Genomic DNA, 16,861 nt, shown 5'->3' with positions numbered 1-16,861 from the left:
TTGTTTATTTTTTTTTTTCAGTCATGGTGATAATGAGTATGATGTATCATAAACATTTTTCATCATACAGGAAATCATTACTTACGAATTTCTTAATACTTGGGCCAATTTTTTTTTAATTACATAAAGTAATTAAATTTTTTATTTTCACCTTTTTCTTTTTATTTTTTGAAGCTTTGTTTTTTTTCCTAGTTTAATACATTTATATTCTGTCATCTTATCATATATTTAGAAAAGAGAAGTACATATCGAATTTTAACTATAACAATCATTTCTGTATTATAGATACCTGAAACTTTATATCTTAATGTTAAGTTTTTTTATGATAAATGTAACAATAATAGTTACGTTATTATTATTATTATATAATTTTATTTATTTATATGATAGGTGTCAATTAAAATATTGTTTTAATAACTCAACATGAAAGTGATAGTTTAATTAGGAATCAGGTGGAAATTAGTTTAATTATTATTATAAATTTAATTTTTTTTTCGAATTATTTGTTATTTTATTAGATTAATATTGTTGTTCCATGTTGTAAAATAATATTGGGTAGCTTTTAAATGATAATGATTTTTTTAATATGAATGCCAATGTGACAATCAAAATTCTAATTGACTAGTTTGCTGTCATGCACAATGTCAAATACTATTCTTGATAACTTAATGGGCAGACAATTACCATTTTGTCACACAAAAAATTAAAAACAACAATGAAAAAATTGGCAAGGGTCTTAAATTTTTTGATCTATGGTTTTTGTGTGTCCAACTCTTTAACTTTCATTTTTCACAAATACATTGTAAATTCAATAATATTTATTTAGATTTTAATAACCAAGACACAATGCTAAAACCCTACACTTTGTTATTAAATTTGTTATCTGATTTATGATAGCTGTTTTAGTCCTACCCATGTCAATTTGAACGCTCACAATGCGTTATTTGCAATAATAATTTTAATATATTTTATTTAGATATATATTAAGTTATGTTATAAAGCTAGTGTACTTTCACTATAAATATAGCAATTCCAAGCTATTAACTCAGACAATCGTTTATGGACTCTACAATTAGTATCCGTATTCATGTAGATGTATATTTATAACAGTAATTGAGAAAATGATAAAATTTCCTTTTTTGTCCTAATTACTTAATACTCGTAAGTATTTTATTATAATACTTGAATCAATAAAAATTAATTTCAATTATTTTAATGTTTAGATGTATAATCATAATAATAATTGTATTATTAATAATTATTACTACTAACGTATTATATTTGTTATATTAAAAGTAACGTAGGTATCATGTTATAGACATGATTTTTTTTTTTGATGCAACATACTACGTTAGGATACTTAAAATTTAAATTAAATCAATATAATTGAAGCACAAGCAGTTCTATTTCTCATCTCACTTCATTATTCTTACACTTGTAAGCAATTAAATTCTATAAACATATTATTTCATTATATTTTTGCATGTCTCAATGATTTGTAAAATAACTTTTGTACTTACATGCTTTACTTGTATTTGAGTATGTTCTCTGTACTGCAAATTCTTTTAATTAAACCAATTATTAAAAAAATTTAAATAATATATATTGATTTTAAATTGCATTAACTTACATGAGAATATCAATTTCAACTCGTTTCTTCAAACATTAAAAAAAGTTCAATTTACATATGTTCCTAAACATTAGACCAAAGTATAAATAATTAAATAGAAGTAAATAATTATAAATGTTTTTACTTCACGTTGTTATAATACTTTAAACTGTCTAATATTAATTAAATAACAAATTAATTTTTTTTTGGAAGTAATCTGATAATCTCACTTACTAACTACTTTTATATTTTCAATTTATTGAATTTGTATCATCAGAGAACTTACCATGTGAATACTCTTGTTTTTTATTATAATGTATTACTGATTGTTTGGAAAGGATAGATAACTTATTTTAATACGAATTATTAATATTATAATTTATTTCTGAAAAATATTAAGAAAATATAAACTATTTGTTGTATATTAAATATTTAATAAGTATAAAATAGCATGTGTTGCTTAAAAAAATGAAATTTTAAATTTTGTGAAAATTTTATAAAAAAAATATTTATTTATTAATAATACATTTAAATAATTTTTATGAGATTTCCAAACAATCGATTAGTACATATTGTACTCTCACTATTCTATCTTGTTTGTTTTATGAAAACCAGTGCCAAAATAAATAATAAACTCTATGGAGAAAAATAATTTTATAAAAAAATATTTTCGGAGAAATCGACAATCAAACGGGGTACGAACAATCATTAGCATTAAATACTTACAATCATTTTATTTAAAACGTATATTATATTTATGAAAAACGATTTGTATATTAATATTAATTATTATAATGTGTTATTTATATTATTATCTTCTTATGTATTTCACATCTATTTTTTTTTCATTTCCTATATTTTTACTTTTAATGATGTGTATTTTTATGACTGTAACATTTTTCTATTTTCTTTTTTCTTAATAATACAAAATACACACTGTTTATCTTCAATTCAACATTGTTTTTATATCTGTTATATGCTATCTTTTGTATTCTATCTTACTCTATTCTCTCTCTAATTATCTTAAATTATTATTTTTATGTTAAATAAGTATATTGGTGTAAATAATTTTTGTCTTCATTTTATAGAGGGTATTTTATGTGAAATACCTCTTTCAATAAAATTATAAATGAAAAGGTTAGTGGATAAAGCCGATAACTGACATTTCTTTGTAATTTAGTAGAGGTGTCTATCCAAGTTATAGTATATTATAGATCACTCCTAGACCAATATTTTTAGAAATCGGTTTTTCATTAACACTAAAAACTGCAAAAATTCATCCGGAAAATACTTTTAACTGACACTTAAACCTTTATTATTATTATTTTTTATAAAATTATTAATAATTATTACTTTAATAAGAGTACTTTTTTACGACTATACTATATGATCTAAAATAATTGACAAAGAAATTAATGTAGAAAATTATAACAACATCAAAGGCGGTGATGTTTTTACATAAAAAAGATTTTTTGATTAAATTTAAAGAATAATTTTTTCGAAGAGTTTATAAAAAAATTTAAAGGAGTTGTTATTTTGAAAAAATGTTTAAACATGTATAAAAATTGAAAGAATTGATTCAAAATTTTTCAGAAAATATTTTGTTGTTAATTTTGAATAAATGATTTATAAAAAAATGATCATCAGAGTAAAAAATGTACTTTTTTTGNCAGAAAATATTTTGTTGTTAATTTTGAATAAATGATTTATAAAAAAATGATCATCAGAGTAAAAAATGTACTTTTTTTGAACAGTTTTTTGCGTTGATTTCAAATTTGCTATTGTATTTTTTCCATCGCCATTAATTTTTGTTATTATTACTACCTAGAGAAAAATGAGTATTAACATTAAAACACTAATAAAAAAAAAATATAGGTTAAAATGAAATTCAACAACACAACATAGGACGAAATCATAGGTAAAACTAGGCCCGGTTTATTTTTGAATATCAGTATATTATAGAATACTATAGGCCCTACAATATAGGGTATAGTTTATACGGAATAACAGAATATAGTTTTGAATATTTCAATTGTAGTATCTATTTAAACACCAAGAGTTCCATAGAAATGATTACTAAGACTTCTGGATGAACGCAGCGTTCCATAATGGTTATCTCATTATGTATATTGTCGTTGAGACAATTTTTTTTTTTTTTATTTATAGTACGTAACAAAAGCTTCAATTTATTATAAATTTAAAGGACGCAGTATTTCTGGAACATTTTCAAAAGTTATGTTGTAAAAATTGACTTTTGTGAAAAAATTGATGTTTAGAATTTCCCCTTATAGGCAGATAAATGATCAGATTTTTAACATTTTTATTAAATGTTAGGAAAATGTGTAAGGTTTTTATTGTGATCTTTTGACATATCTTTGAAAGAAATTAGTTCACTCGGAGCTGAGAAAAAGTAGTGACAGATACAAAAAAAAACATATGGTAAAACTAATACCTTCTCAGCTACGGATTGAAGCTAAAATATTTTTCCAAAAAAATTTCACATTCCACATTGTTGTGGGTCTATAAATGGCAAATATATCGTCATTCAGGCAGCACTTGGTGGATCAGAATTTATACATTACAAGGCAGTTGTAACTATAGTTATATTACACTTATTGAAATGTTATTTGTGTGTTAATTGTATTCTTTGGTACATAATTACCACTTAAAAACTTGCCATAACTTCATAAGCAAATCAAATGGGTTTGTAAATATTAGTTAAATTTGGGAAATTCTAGCCCAGGCATCTGCTACAAAATTCTATTTTTATGAACTGAATCTTAGGATTCCAAATAGCAGATTCCTGTTTAGTTTAAGATAAAAAATATTTGAATAATTTCATGTTTTTAAAACTAACATTCAATTTAATAAATATGAATATAAACATCGAAGCTAATATAAAACTACATTTTTTATTCTACTTAGAGCAACCACTACCTTTTTTTTTGTACCTCAATGTCTTACAATATAAATATATATATTTTTTAATTATATTGAATTGTAGTAAAATAATTTAATTGTTTAAATTTATCATAGCTTCTCTGTATTGTTTGTTTAATTCGAATTTTTAAAAATAATCGTTTATATTAAACTATTATTAAAACATATCTTACACTTTATTCTTAGCATAAAAAATTTGAATTAGAAATTCAATTTCATATATTATTATGGCTTTAATGTAAAAACTAACTAATAATATTTATTAAGCAATCCAAATACTGTTAATTTTATAAACAAAACTTTTATTTCAATTTATTAAAATAAAATTGTGTTTTTATTTTTAAAAAAAATTGATTTTTTTTATAAATCAGAAATCTGTGATTATCTCGGGATAAGATATAAGTGAATAAAGTATAATCATAAATATTTTATGAATTATTAACTTTATCCGTGTAGTTAATATGATAAATATCATAAAAAATGTATAAAATTTATTGCCCGATTCATTGTGATGGTCGAATTTTTAGCCTAGTAGGTTGTAATTATAACTTAAAATAAAGAATACTTAAATCTTTCAAATAACATAATCATAGTTTTGTTGTTCAAGTTAAAGTACAAACGTTATGTAATATTTAATGAGTATTTGGAAAAAATTAACAGTGTACTTAATTTTTAATAAAGATGTTTGCTTTTAAAAGTGGTTTCGTTGATCTAAGTTATCATAGTTTTAATAATTGAAACAATTCTTTAAGATAAAATACAAAAAATATGTTAACGTAAAATTAGACAACCGATTTACTGAACTTCACCAAATTATTGAACAGCAATCACATAAAAATATAGTTTTGATAGTGAAACGTATTCAATTCATACGTTTATCTACTTTTATTAGCAATTTGGCATTTCCAGCAATATCTCTTATTAATTTACTATCTATAACCAGTTTACGCTTACATTCTTACTATGATTACTTAAAGGTAATATTTACATAAAGAGTTAACAATTTACTTAAATATGAGCCAGGTTGCAACAAGAGCGTTTTGTACAAAAAAAAAAAATTGATAATTTTCATTAAATTGTAGCCATTGCAAGCATAAAATAAAACAGTTTTTATACTTAAATTGAACTATTCAATAATATTTACTTTACAATTAACATTCATAAATTAATAAGTTTTATAATTAATACATTAAATCATCAACCTTAACTATTAAATTATATTTACAAATTTAATTTATACACTAGGCATCGCCTAGCTGGGGCTTCAGTCCAGACCTGGGGATATACGAGCCTCACGCTCCTTCGGCGTATAAGCTTCTTTGAGCCATCCTCGTAAATAGGCCACTGATTTCCGTAGGAGTACCCGGCAACGCCGGACACGATAAGTATTTTGCAGGAAAAATATTACATCAGAATCAGTGTAACAAAAATATAATCAAAATTTAATTATTGAAATCAGGAAAATTCAAAAAGAGCTTATCGTAAAGTATATTGGGTATAAGGTTTGTTAATTAGGTATTCCCCTTGGGCGTATTCAATAATTATGTTAGGAGGGTATTTAATTTTTTATTTTGGTAATTATGCCATAGAATATTTTTGCTAAAAATCAAAGTGACGTTAAAAAAGGTCATTAGGTACATATTTTTTAGAAGTTACCTAAAAAAATATTGATAACGCTGGTTCAAGGGGGACAATTGCCCATATCCCTCTTAAATACGCTTATGGTATACACAATCATTATTAATATTCTAATTATAATAATTGCATTAATATTATAGAATAATTACAAATAATTCGGCAGGTTATTATTTCTGGGAATACGTAAAAAATTCAATTTTGATAAAAATATTAATATTGTGATTTGACGTTGGACAGCATAGATGTCATAGATGAATCCCAATTTTTACGATAAAAATAATACTGTACTATTCTAGTTACGAATGTACAAACTTCTATACTTTAACCATCCTGAAATTTATATATAACTTATCAAACATTCCTTGATAAAATATATTGCTATTCGCAAATAAAAAATCGTATCCTTATATAAACTCTTCATGGACTTAAAAAAATAAGTTTAAAGCGAAAAAATTTCATTTGAATAGTAATCTGAATATAAAGCCAAAGTTTAAATAAAAGATATATATATATGTAATAATAATCTTGAATAAATACAACAAATTTTATATTTGAAAGAAATCGACAGCAAGTATCCTTATACTAAATAAACTAAACATAATGTATAAAAATAAAAAACATAATATCAAAACAAAAAGATAGTTAATAATCTAACTCACTTAATTCATTTATGACAACTATAACATGTATTAAATATAATTTAAAGAGAAAAATTCATTTTCTACAAATTCAGTGTCAATACCCGTATTCAAAACACATGCGCGGACTTTCGCTCGAATTTCGGGCAGCGCCCTGGCGTCTCAAGCGTATAAAAAAAAAAAGTCGTAGAACGGTGATTTTCTCGAAAATGGTCAAAATTTTAAAAGCGGCAAAAGTTATCCGACTTTTTTAATAATTTTCACGATCAAGTACTTTGAAAATAAAAATTTTGAAAAACCGAGCACGCTAGGTAATTTTTTCAGAAAAGCGTTTTTTCCTTGTTTTATTATATAATGATATTTATTTTGCTATAAAATATTTTTACCCCTATACTTCACCCATCCATTAAATAAAATAAATTATTTAGGTCTATTTAAGCCCCCACTTTTTGGTACAAATATAGATGGTGGGATGAAAAAATTATGTTACTGATAGCCACTCAAAAGTTAAATATTGGCCAAGTAATTAACAAATATACGAGTGTATATCAGTGAATTACAAATACAAATTTTTCAAACCATTAATTCCTTTGACTTGTATCATATTTATCGACAATCCGCGGAAAACTGATCAATAGTTATACAAGTTTACTGTTCCGACGACTTGAAAGTACACTTCTTCTTCTTCCTCGCCTTAACTTCCTTCCCACTACTTGGGGTCGGCCACCCTTATCCTAAACTTCCACTTGACACGATCTCCTACATCATTTACGCTCACATCAGCTGTCCTCAAATCGCATTCAATAGCATTCCTCCATCTCTTTTTTGGCCTTCCTCTACTTCTTCTTCCTTCAACATTCATTTCTATAACTGGAAAGTACACTAATCGTGGAAACTCAGATATAAAAGTTCATTTAATTATCTTATACCATCTTACTTAAAAAACCAATAATGGTATAAATTGTCTTATTTTATAATCAAAATAGAATATTTTTGATACAAAACTGCTTTTGTATAAATTTCAAATGCAACTTTAAATGCCACTTAAACTAATTAAAACAATTACAAAGCATAATTATTAGAATTTTAACTTATAAATTCAAAACATAAGCTTTTAAAACTTAATATTATTAAAAATTTAGTTAAATCGAAGTTGATTAAATATCATTTATCATTAGATAATAAAATATATAAGTATAAATTACAAAAACAGTAACTATTTTATGTAATAAGTATGAATTACTTCTGGCTAATATTATATAAAAATAAAACTATAATAAAAATATTATTAATTTAAAATTAAAAAAATATTTAACTCAAAAATTTCTCTGTCTCTCAGGGGAGTATAGGGATTACATATACAATGGGTATGACGAACACAGGGCCCCAAACTTCACTGGCGGAAAGTCTCAGGAGACGATTCCGTGATCCGACCAATTCCCGGAATAAGAAGCAAACTCTGAAAATCAACGGCTGAAAGGGCGGATCAGTAGCAAGAGAAAAGCAATTACTGTAGGTGAGAAATCACCTTCAAAGGTCGACCATCGACCATGAGGATGCAGAATACAACAGAGAAACCACTACATTAAAGAAGTGACAACAAAATGCCGTCAACAAAAGAAATCTCTTAAATTATTACTCTTAGATGTTACTACAGTAATACCAAAATTTATAAAAATTTTAACTAGTCCATTTGAGATGCCCTGACAATATAAAATGGGTGATCTAATTATTTTTTATTCCCTCATGCTAGTGAATGCACTAGCTTTTCTTTATTCCACTTTTATATTTGGACTAATTTTGAAATTACGTTTTCGTTATATCCATTAAATCTATTTCTCTTATAAGCTCCAATTCTTTATCAAAATCTATTTTATTCATTGGAATATTAACTAATCTGTAAGCCATACTATTAAAAGCTGCAAAATTTGTGTTGCCAGCTGTGGTTTGAATTGTCTGGAATGTACCTGAACGCGTGTGTGTTTTTCCGATTAATTTCAAAAATTAGCTCCCCCTCTACCTTTTAACTATTAAAACCATAGGCAATTTTCCCTCTACTTCCTGTTCATATGTAAATTTAATCTATGAGTAAAAAAAAATTGTATGTTGTATGACGACCTTCGTATTAAAATCTTTCTTTCTTAGTACAAAAATATCATCTACATACCTAAGCCAAATTTTCGGAAAATCACCATAAGTTTGTTTTAAATTTGTTTCGAATCTACCCATGAAAAGTTCTGCGAAATAGCGTATTTACGAAATTTTGGCTAATAGGGGTAATGCCTTAAGCTACACAAGAGTTTTTGAGTGGCACAAAATGTTAAAGTAAGGCCGGGAAATCTTCGAAGACGAGCACCGTGTCGGACGCTCGACGACTGCCGAACAGATGCTCAAAGTGAAAAGTGTTTTGGACTTTAACAGACGTTTAACCATTGCCCCTATTAATGAAGAGACCAGCCTTTCAGTCGGAATCGTCCACACTATTGTAACAGAAGATCTTGCGATGAGGAAATTGTGCACGATATTGGTGTGATTGGGGTGCGGCAGCTGCTGACGAAATTCGGCGTGGCAACATTGCCTCATCACCCTACCACCCAAACCTGCTCCACCTGACTTTTTATTGTTTTCGCTAATAAAAAAGGAGTTCAAAGGACATCGGTTTGACTCTATTGAGGGGGTTCAAGCGGTGACGACAAAGACTCTCATCAGTATTCTGGAAACTGACTTCTAGCGTGTATTTGACGAGTAGCAGACGCGCGCGAACTTAGTGTAACGATGCAAAAGGAATGTACTTTGAAGATTATTAATTAACTGTAATGATACCTGCAATCAATTTTGTTAAGAATCAAGTCTTGATTATACAAATCAAAATTTTGAACCCCCATTGCAATGTCTACTAGTAGATTTTCTATCAGAAATTTTTTTGGTAAAAACTATTTTTAAGACCAAAAAAATATTTCAATTTCTTCATCGTAAAACACAATATTCGTGTAGTTTTTGTTAAATTAATCAATTCAATTTAAAAACCCAGCATAGGGGGTCGCGACACAGTGGTGACGTGGCATAGTTGGATCAGGTATAATGATATCTGACAGTGATTAAAATCACTATCAAAATAAAACGCTTTGATGCAAATCTTTAGATAGTGTTTAATTTTAAAAAATTGGTGGATTATTCCAAAAGCTACATGATCTACTAGTTCCTTATTAATAACCTGATNCAAAAAAAAACGCTTCGATGCAAATCTTTAGATAGTGTTTAATTTTAAAAAATTGGTGGATTATTCCAAAAGCTACATGATCTACTAGTTCCTTATTAATAACCTGATTAAGATAAAGTATGTTGAATGAAAAAGGGATTATAAAAAAATATTATTTCTCATAAAAAATTTGTGTTGATCCATACACTTTTCAATAAGTCATAGTATTATAAAATTAAAAATGTAAAAAATAAAATCGAGAATTTTCACACAAAAATAGCATTCGGTAGCCATTTTCACCACGAAGACAAGTCCAGAGGTCAAATTTTTTTCATAATAAAGTACATTAAATTAGCTTTAATTTAAGATATATATAAAAGTGTCAGACCATTGAAAGAAATCAGTTCGGTGAGAGCTGAGAAAAAGTGGTAACAGACACAAAAAAAACACATCATAGTAAAATTAATACCTTCTCAGCTTCTCATCGAAGCTAAAAGATAAGTTAAAGAAAAAATTTCAGAACACAGAAATAAGGGTCAAATAAATAATTTTAATAAAAGTCCGGTAGTTTCATTTTCTAAAAACTGAGAGGATGATTTAGTTAAAAACTGTTAAGTTATCAAATTGTGTATTATCAATATTTATATATTTTAAGGTTATACTACGTTACTTGATTATTACAATGTAATCTCAAAATAAAGTTATTGCATTTTTGATTCGATGCGAAGCTGAAAAGGTATTGGTTTTACTATGATGTATTTTTTTTTTTTTTTGTGTCTGTTAATACTTTTTTTAGCTCTCATTGAACGGATTTNTTTTTTTTTTTGTGTCTGTTACCACTTTTTCTCAGCTCTCACCGAACGGATTTCTTTCAACGATACGTCAAAAGATCACAAATCGTATCTAGTCGAAGACATTACCCTTAAAAATTGAAAAAATTTCCCCGTAAATGGGGGAACCCCCCAAAAAATTACAAATTTAAAATTCGCTAATTTTCGAAATTTTTTCAATTTTTTTTACTAAAAACTGCCGTATCTTTTTCAAAAATGAACATATCAATATAATTTTTTTTTTATAGATGCTTGATGTCTTTACCTATTATTTGGTATATATTTTTTTTATATCTGACCCTTTACCTGCCCCAGGGGCGATTTACTGTTTCACAAAAAATGAACTTTTTCAACTTAACTTTTGAAAATGTTCCGGAAGGTCTGACTGTTTTATATATATCTTAAATTAAAACTAATGTAATGTACTTCATTATGAAAAAAAAAAAATTGACATCTGGACTTGTCTTCGTGGTGAAAATGGCTACCGAATGCTATCTTTGTGTGAAAATTCTCGATTTTATTTTTTACATTTTTAACTTTATAATACTATAACTTATTGAAAAGTGTATAGATCAACACAAATTTTTTATGAGAAATAATATTTTTTTATAATCCCTTTTTCATTCAGGATATTAATAAGAAAATAACAGATCATGTAGCTTTTGGAATAATCCACCAATTTTTTAAAATTATACACTATCTAAAGATTTGCATCGAAGCGTTTTATTTTGATAGTGATTTTAATCACTGTCAGATATCATTATACCTGATCCAACTATGCCACTTCACCACTGTACCGCGACCCCCCTGTGCTAGGTTTTTTACTTCAAATTTATGTTCAATCACTTGGTACATCTTCTGTTCGAAGATTTTCCACGGTGATTAACTTAGAAAATTAGAAAGTTTTAAATGTTATTGATAAGTTTCCATTTCTAATCTAGCTCTATTACGATTATGATTTATTGTTTATAATTTCAGAAACTTCTTTTTGATTTGAAAAAATTAATATTATTATTGAATAATTTAGATTTGTAATTTTTATTGTGAAATTATAAAAATTTATAAATTTGTTTTATTTAGTGTAGTTCTGTAGTCTAGTTGTATAATGACATATGTGATCCTTGTGACTCGCCGAGTTATTGATGGTCCTTTTTTGTGAATTTCGCATGCTTACCACTATTGCTAGCTCTTGCTACGTGGTTCTATGATGCACCTAGCTTATAGTCGTTTAATGGATCAAAACAATTTTTTTTATGAGAAATAATGTTTTTTAATAATCCGTTTTTCATTCGACGTACTTTATCTTAATGAGGATATTAATAAGGAACTAGCTGATCATGTAACTTTTGGAATAATACACCAATTTTTTAAAATTAAATACTATCTTAAGATTTGCATCAATGCGTTTTTTTTTATAGTGATTTTTTAATCACTGTCAGATATCATTATACTTGATCTATCTATGCTACGTCACCATTGTGCCGCGAACCCCCTGTGCTGGGTTATTTTGTTCATTGTTAGGTATATATCATAAAATTTACTTTGAGATATATATAAAAATGTCAGTATTTCCGGAATATTTTCAAAAGTTAATTTGTGTGAAAAAGTTGTCATTTTAAATCCTCCTCCTTGAGCAGGTCAATGATCAGATTAAAAAATATGTATACCAAATGATATTAATATCTAATATATCTATTAAAAAACAAACCAGCATAGTTGGATCCAGTATATCTGACAGTGACGAAATTCACTATCATAAAAAACGCTTCGACGCAAATCTGTAGATAATATTTAATTTTAATAAATTGGTGGATTATTCCAAAAGCAACATGATCTCCTATTTCCTTATTTATAACCTGATTACAAGTTTTATGATTTATAAGTGTAATATATAAATAAATATTTACTATAGCAATTAAATATAGTATGAAATTGATATTTAATAATTTAATATTGTAATTTCTTTCAAAAATTATTTTTTTTATTAACTTTGATGTCCGATTTTACCTTGAAATAAAATGAAGTTAGACATTTTTTTTTTATTTTAAAGTATATTATATAAGCTTTAATTTAAGATATATATATAAGTGTCATTATTTTCGGAACACTTTCAAAAATTAAGTTGAAAAAGTTATACTTTCTACATGAATTTTTAAGTTTTAAACCCCCTTGTATAAAGGGAAATGGTCCGAATTAAATTAATAAAGTATGTCGCTTAAAATAAGTATATAAATAGTATTTCTTATAAAAAAATTGTATTGGTCTATAATTTTTTAAAAAGTCTATAGAATTATAAAGTTAAAAATATAAAATATGAAAATGAGAATTTCAACACAAAATAACATAGTTTAGCTATTTTTGGTTCGGCGAGGTCTGAAAAAAAGTGGAAACAGACATAAAAAATTCATCATAGTAAAATTAAACCTTCCCAGTTTCGCATCGAAGCTAAAATTGAAAATTTTTTTTGAAAATTAGTGATCTTCTACTTTGTAATTATTTGGAGATTTCCCTCATTTACGAGGAATAAGGGAAATTTTTTCAATTTTTGAGAGTAATGTTTTCGACTAGATACAATAAGTGATCTTTTGACGTATCGTTGTAAGAAATAAGTTCGGTGAGAGCTGAGAAAAAGTGGTAACAGGCACAAAAATAAAATACACATCATAGTAAAATTAATACCTTCTCAGATTCGCATCGAAGCTAATAAACTATCTTAGTTGATTTTATGACTAAAAATATAATTTAAAAAAAAAATTGTAGTTGAATAATATTTATATATCAGAATTTTTAATTTTACATATCAGATATACGCAAAAAAATTTACTTGTTTCTATTTTTAAAAAAATTTTTTTTTATTTAAAAGACCTTTGCATCGCCTGTTGCTGTGTTAATATCCACTTGTCTACATCAGAATAGGTGTCACTGTGAACGATTGAAACACAATAGGACAATTGGTGTTCTTGTCTAGGCAGTGACGTCGTCCATAATCATTGCCGATTATTGAAATTCATTGCATCTATTATCATTGTTTCTTTTTTTTTGACGACGAGTGCACTGACACAGAATTAGTAAGTCACTTTGATTCATACACTTGTCTTAAGCTCCAGGACAACTAATGGATTTGCAGTTAAGTTGGGCCGCCGAATATGCGGCATTTGCGTGTATGCTTGGAATATCTATACTCATTGGTCTTTATTATGGATTTGTAGAGCGTAAACAAAGTACTGTCAATGATTACTTGCTAGGAGGCAAGCACATGTCTGTCTTTCCAATTACAATGTCTTTGATTGCCAGGTAAATAAAGTGCAAATATAATTCTTAATATTAAATATAATTCATTGGCTCTCAAGTCTTTCTAAAAGACTGCATAGAACCTAGTGAAAATAGAATTTAATTTTAAACGAGATAATAACTAAGAGTTAAGAGATTTTACACTTTTTAAAAATAACAGTAAATTTTTGAAAAATTAAACTAAAAATACCGGTATGAACATAAATATATCATTAATAAAAATTTCTACCATAGCCATTTATGCACAATTTTTTTTATTTTCGAAAAAAAATTACCTACACCAGAATATTAGCAAAAAGGACAAAAAAATTCAAACATCGCCCTATTTTTCTATTAATAACATTTTTTTATTTTTCTAACTTTAATTTTCTGTTTTTTAACAAACAAAAGTTTTGTTATTTTTACTTTTGGTTTTACAGTTATATTAGTCGATCATTTATTTGATTTCATTTTAAATTAGCTGTCAAATTAACTGTTTTATTAATTGTACATTGGAAAATATTTTTAAAGGAACTGTTAGCTAGTGTTTGAAGTATATTATTTATATAATTATCACAGTTATATATATCATACTCATTCATTATAATTACTTTAGCATGATTATTTCGTGCAAACTATTAGTATACTCAAACCTTCTATCTATCCATGTTTCTTTAAGTCATTAAGTACATAGGTTCAACATTTGATTCTTTAGAAACTTGTTCGTCATCAATGTTTCTCATATTACTTTCCTCGGCATCACAAAAAAAACTAACTTCAAAATCACTTAATATGATAAAAACTTATAAAAAATCTGTTTTTAATTTTGAGAGAATTCATTTTTCTTAATTTGAAAAGAAGTAATTTATTCTAAGTAATAAATAAAACTACAAAAAAAAAAAAAATTATTCAATACAACTTATTACCAATTAATTCATAACAAGTTGATAAAATGTTAAATTTGAGCATCTTCTTTGCACATATGTATCATTTTATACCTTGTATATTTCTTTATGCTGTAAAAAAGTAAAATTATTTAAGTGCCAAACTTTTGTATTAATGTATAACCTATACAGTTTAACAGTCATTATTTATATTTGTAAACGCACATATGTGAAAAACAATTAGATAACATTATCTATCTGGAAATTGTACATCTTATTATTTTCAGGGTTGTCCAAACTTGATAGTATTTTACCAAAAAGATATGAACATATAACCAAATTATGCGTTAGATATCTTATCAAATTTAATCTTGTAATAAAATTATTAATTAACAAAATGTTAAACAGTAACACTAGATTAATCAATAAGTACTTTATGTTGTGGTATCAGAGAGTCCTATATGTAATGATGCGATTTGCTTAAAAAAGAGTAATATTTTTCACTATTCTAAACTATCCCTTATAATTATAGTTTCTATAGATATAATTATAGTTGGTTTCATTAGTTAATTAAGTATAAACAAATGAAATTAATTAATAAAGATCGAATATGTAGACTGATCATAATTTTCGGGAGATGCCAGAACAGTTACTACATACATACATAAAAAAAATGTCAAAATTCACCGATTTATAAAAGTAATTTTTTGAGGTATTCTTCCTATTTACAGTGAATAGAGAAATTTATTTCAATTTTAAGGGTTTACTCGATGTGTATTTATTATTTATTTATTTATTAAAGGAATCATAGATAATAGGATAAATGACACGTTTTAATAAATAAATAAATATGTGTGAATGTATAATACATAACTTACAGATGTATGAAACACATTCTTTGAAAATAGTTGTCTGTGACCTTAGAGAAATTTATGTATGAAGTTGAAAATGTTTGTTTATTTATACAGGGGAACAGATATAACTGACAACTCGTATAACTTATGATCTATATAATTTTATCTATAAAATATTATACTTTTTTATTTTTTAATCAATTTTTACAATATATTGCAGCATTTTGAAGTTTATTAAGTTTTGATTTTTTTTTTACGATTTTCCTATGGTAACAAATGTTAGTCCATATTATGTAAAGGACGATAGTAAACATTGTATTTTTACTTTATTCACTTATTGACAAAACAAATTATTATTTAATGGTATATGGCTTAATTTTGTTATTTTTAATGATATTAGTTTTGTTTCTTTTATTTTGTCAAGAAAATAACAAATTTATAATATTTATTGTAAATACATTAAATATAATGGTTTTCGATAGAACTATTTTTTCATAAAATATTCACCGTAATTGCTTTTTCATTTTTTCTATAATAATTGTTTCTTATAAAATGAATTCATTTAATTTTATATTTTTTATAGCTATTAAATGTCAATCATAATAATTTACAGTTAGATTCCAAAATTTAATTAATTAGAAAATGTACCCTTACGTTGACAGTTGATATTATGTTAAATAAATGTTCATCTTTTTCAAGATTTGCAATAATATTTTAGCTATTTATTTACTAAATGTGTATTCTTTTTTTTGTTTTCAATAAAAAATTTGTGAGATTAATTTAAAACAAACGGTAGCATAGTAGAGTCGTGGCACAGTATGGACGTGGGATTGTTGGAACAAGTATAGATGATATCTGACAGTGATCTAAATCGCTATCATAAGAAACGCTTCGATACAAATCTGTAGATAGTGTTTATTTCTAAGAAATAGGTACATAATTACAAAAGCAATATCAACTTCTATTTCCTTAATTATATACTGATTAATATTATTATTA

The 16,861-nt window shown here is 25.8% G+C and overlaps 1 protein-coding gene across 2 annotated transcripts in view; it reads left to right on the top strand.

Moving 5' to 3' along the window:
• The first annotated feature begins 13,826 nt into the window (after positions 1 to 13,826).
• The window catches only part of LOC126903103 (sodium-coupled monocarboxylate transporter 2-like), a 29,158-nt gene continuing 26,123 nt past the window's right edge, over positions 13,827 to 16,861 (top strand). Inside the window, exon 1 of one of the 2 annotated variants that reach the window (XM_050681094.1) lies at positions 13,827 to 14,148. In XM_050681094.1, the coding sequence (XP_050537051.1) occupies positions 13,970 to 14,148 (179 nt within the window). In that variant the 5' untranslated portion in view covers positions 13,827 to 13,969. The remainder of the gene's footprint in view (positions 14,149 to 16,861) is intronic. The other variant, XM_050681093.1, reaches the window with a different exon arrangement.

Source organism: Daktulosphaira vitifoliae, unplaced genomic scaffold (assembly GCF_025091365.1).
Source record: "Daktulosphaira vitifoliae isolate Bord-2020 unplaced genomic scaffold, ASM2509136v1 Scaffold_3, whole genome shotgun sequence".
NCBI lineage: Eukaryota > Metazoa > Arthropoda > Insecta > Hemiptera > Phylloxeridae > Daktulosphaira > Daktulosphaira vitifoliae.
The sequence above is the reverse complement of the archived record's forward strand: the minus strand, read 5'-3'. Positions and strand labels throughout refer to the sequence as shown.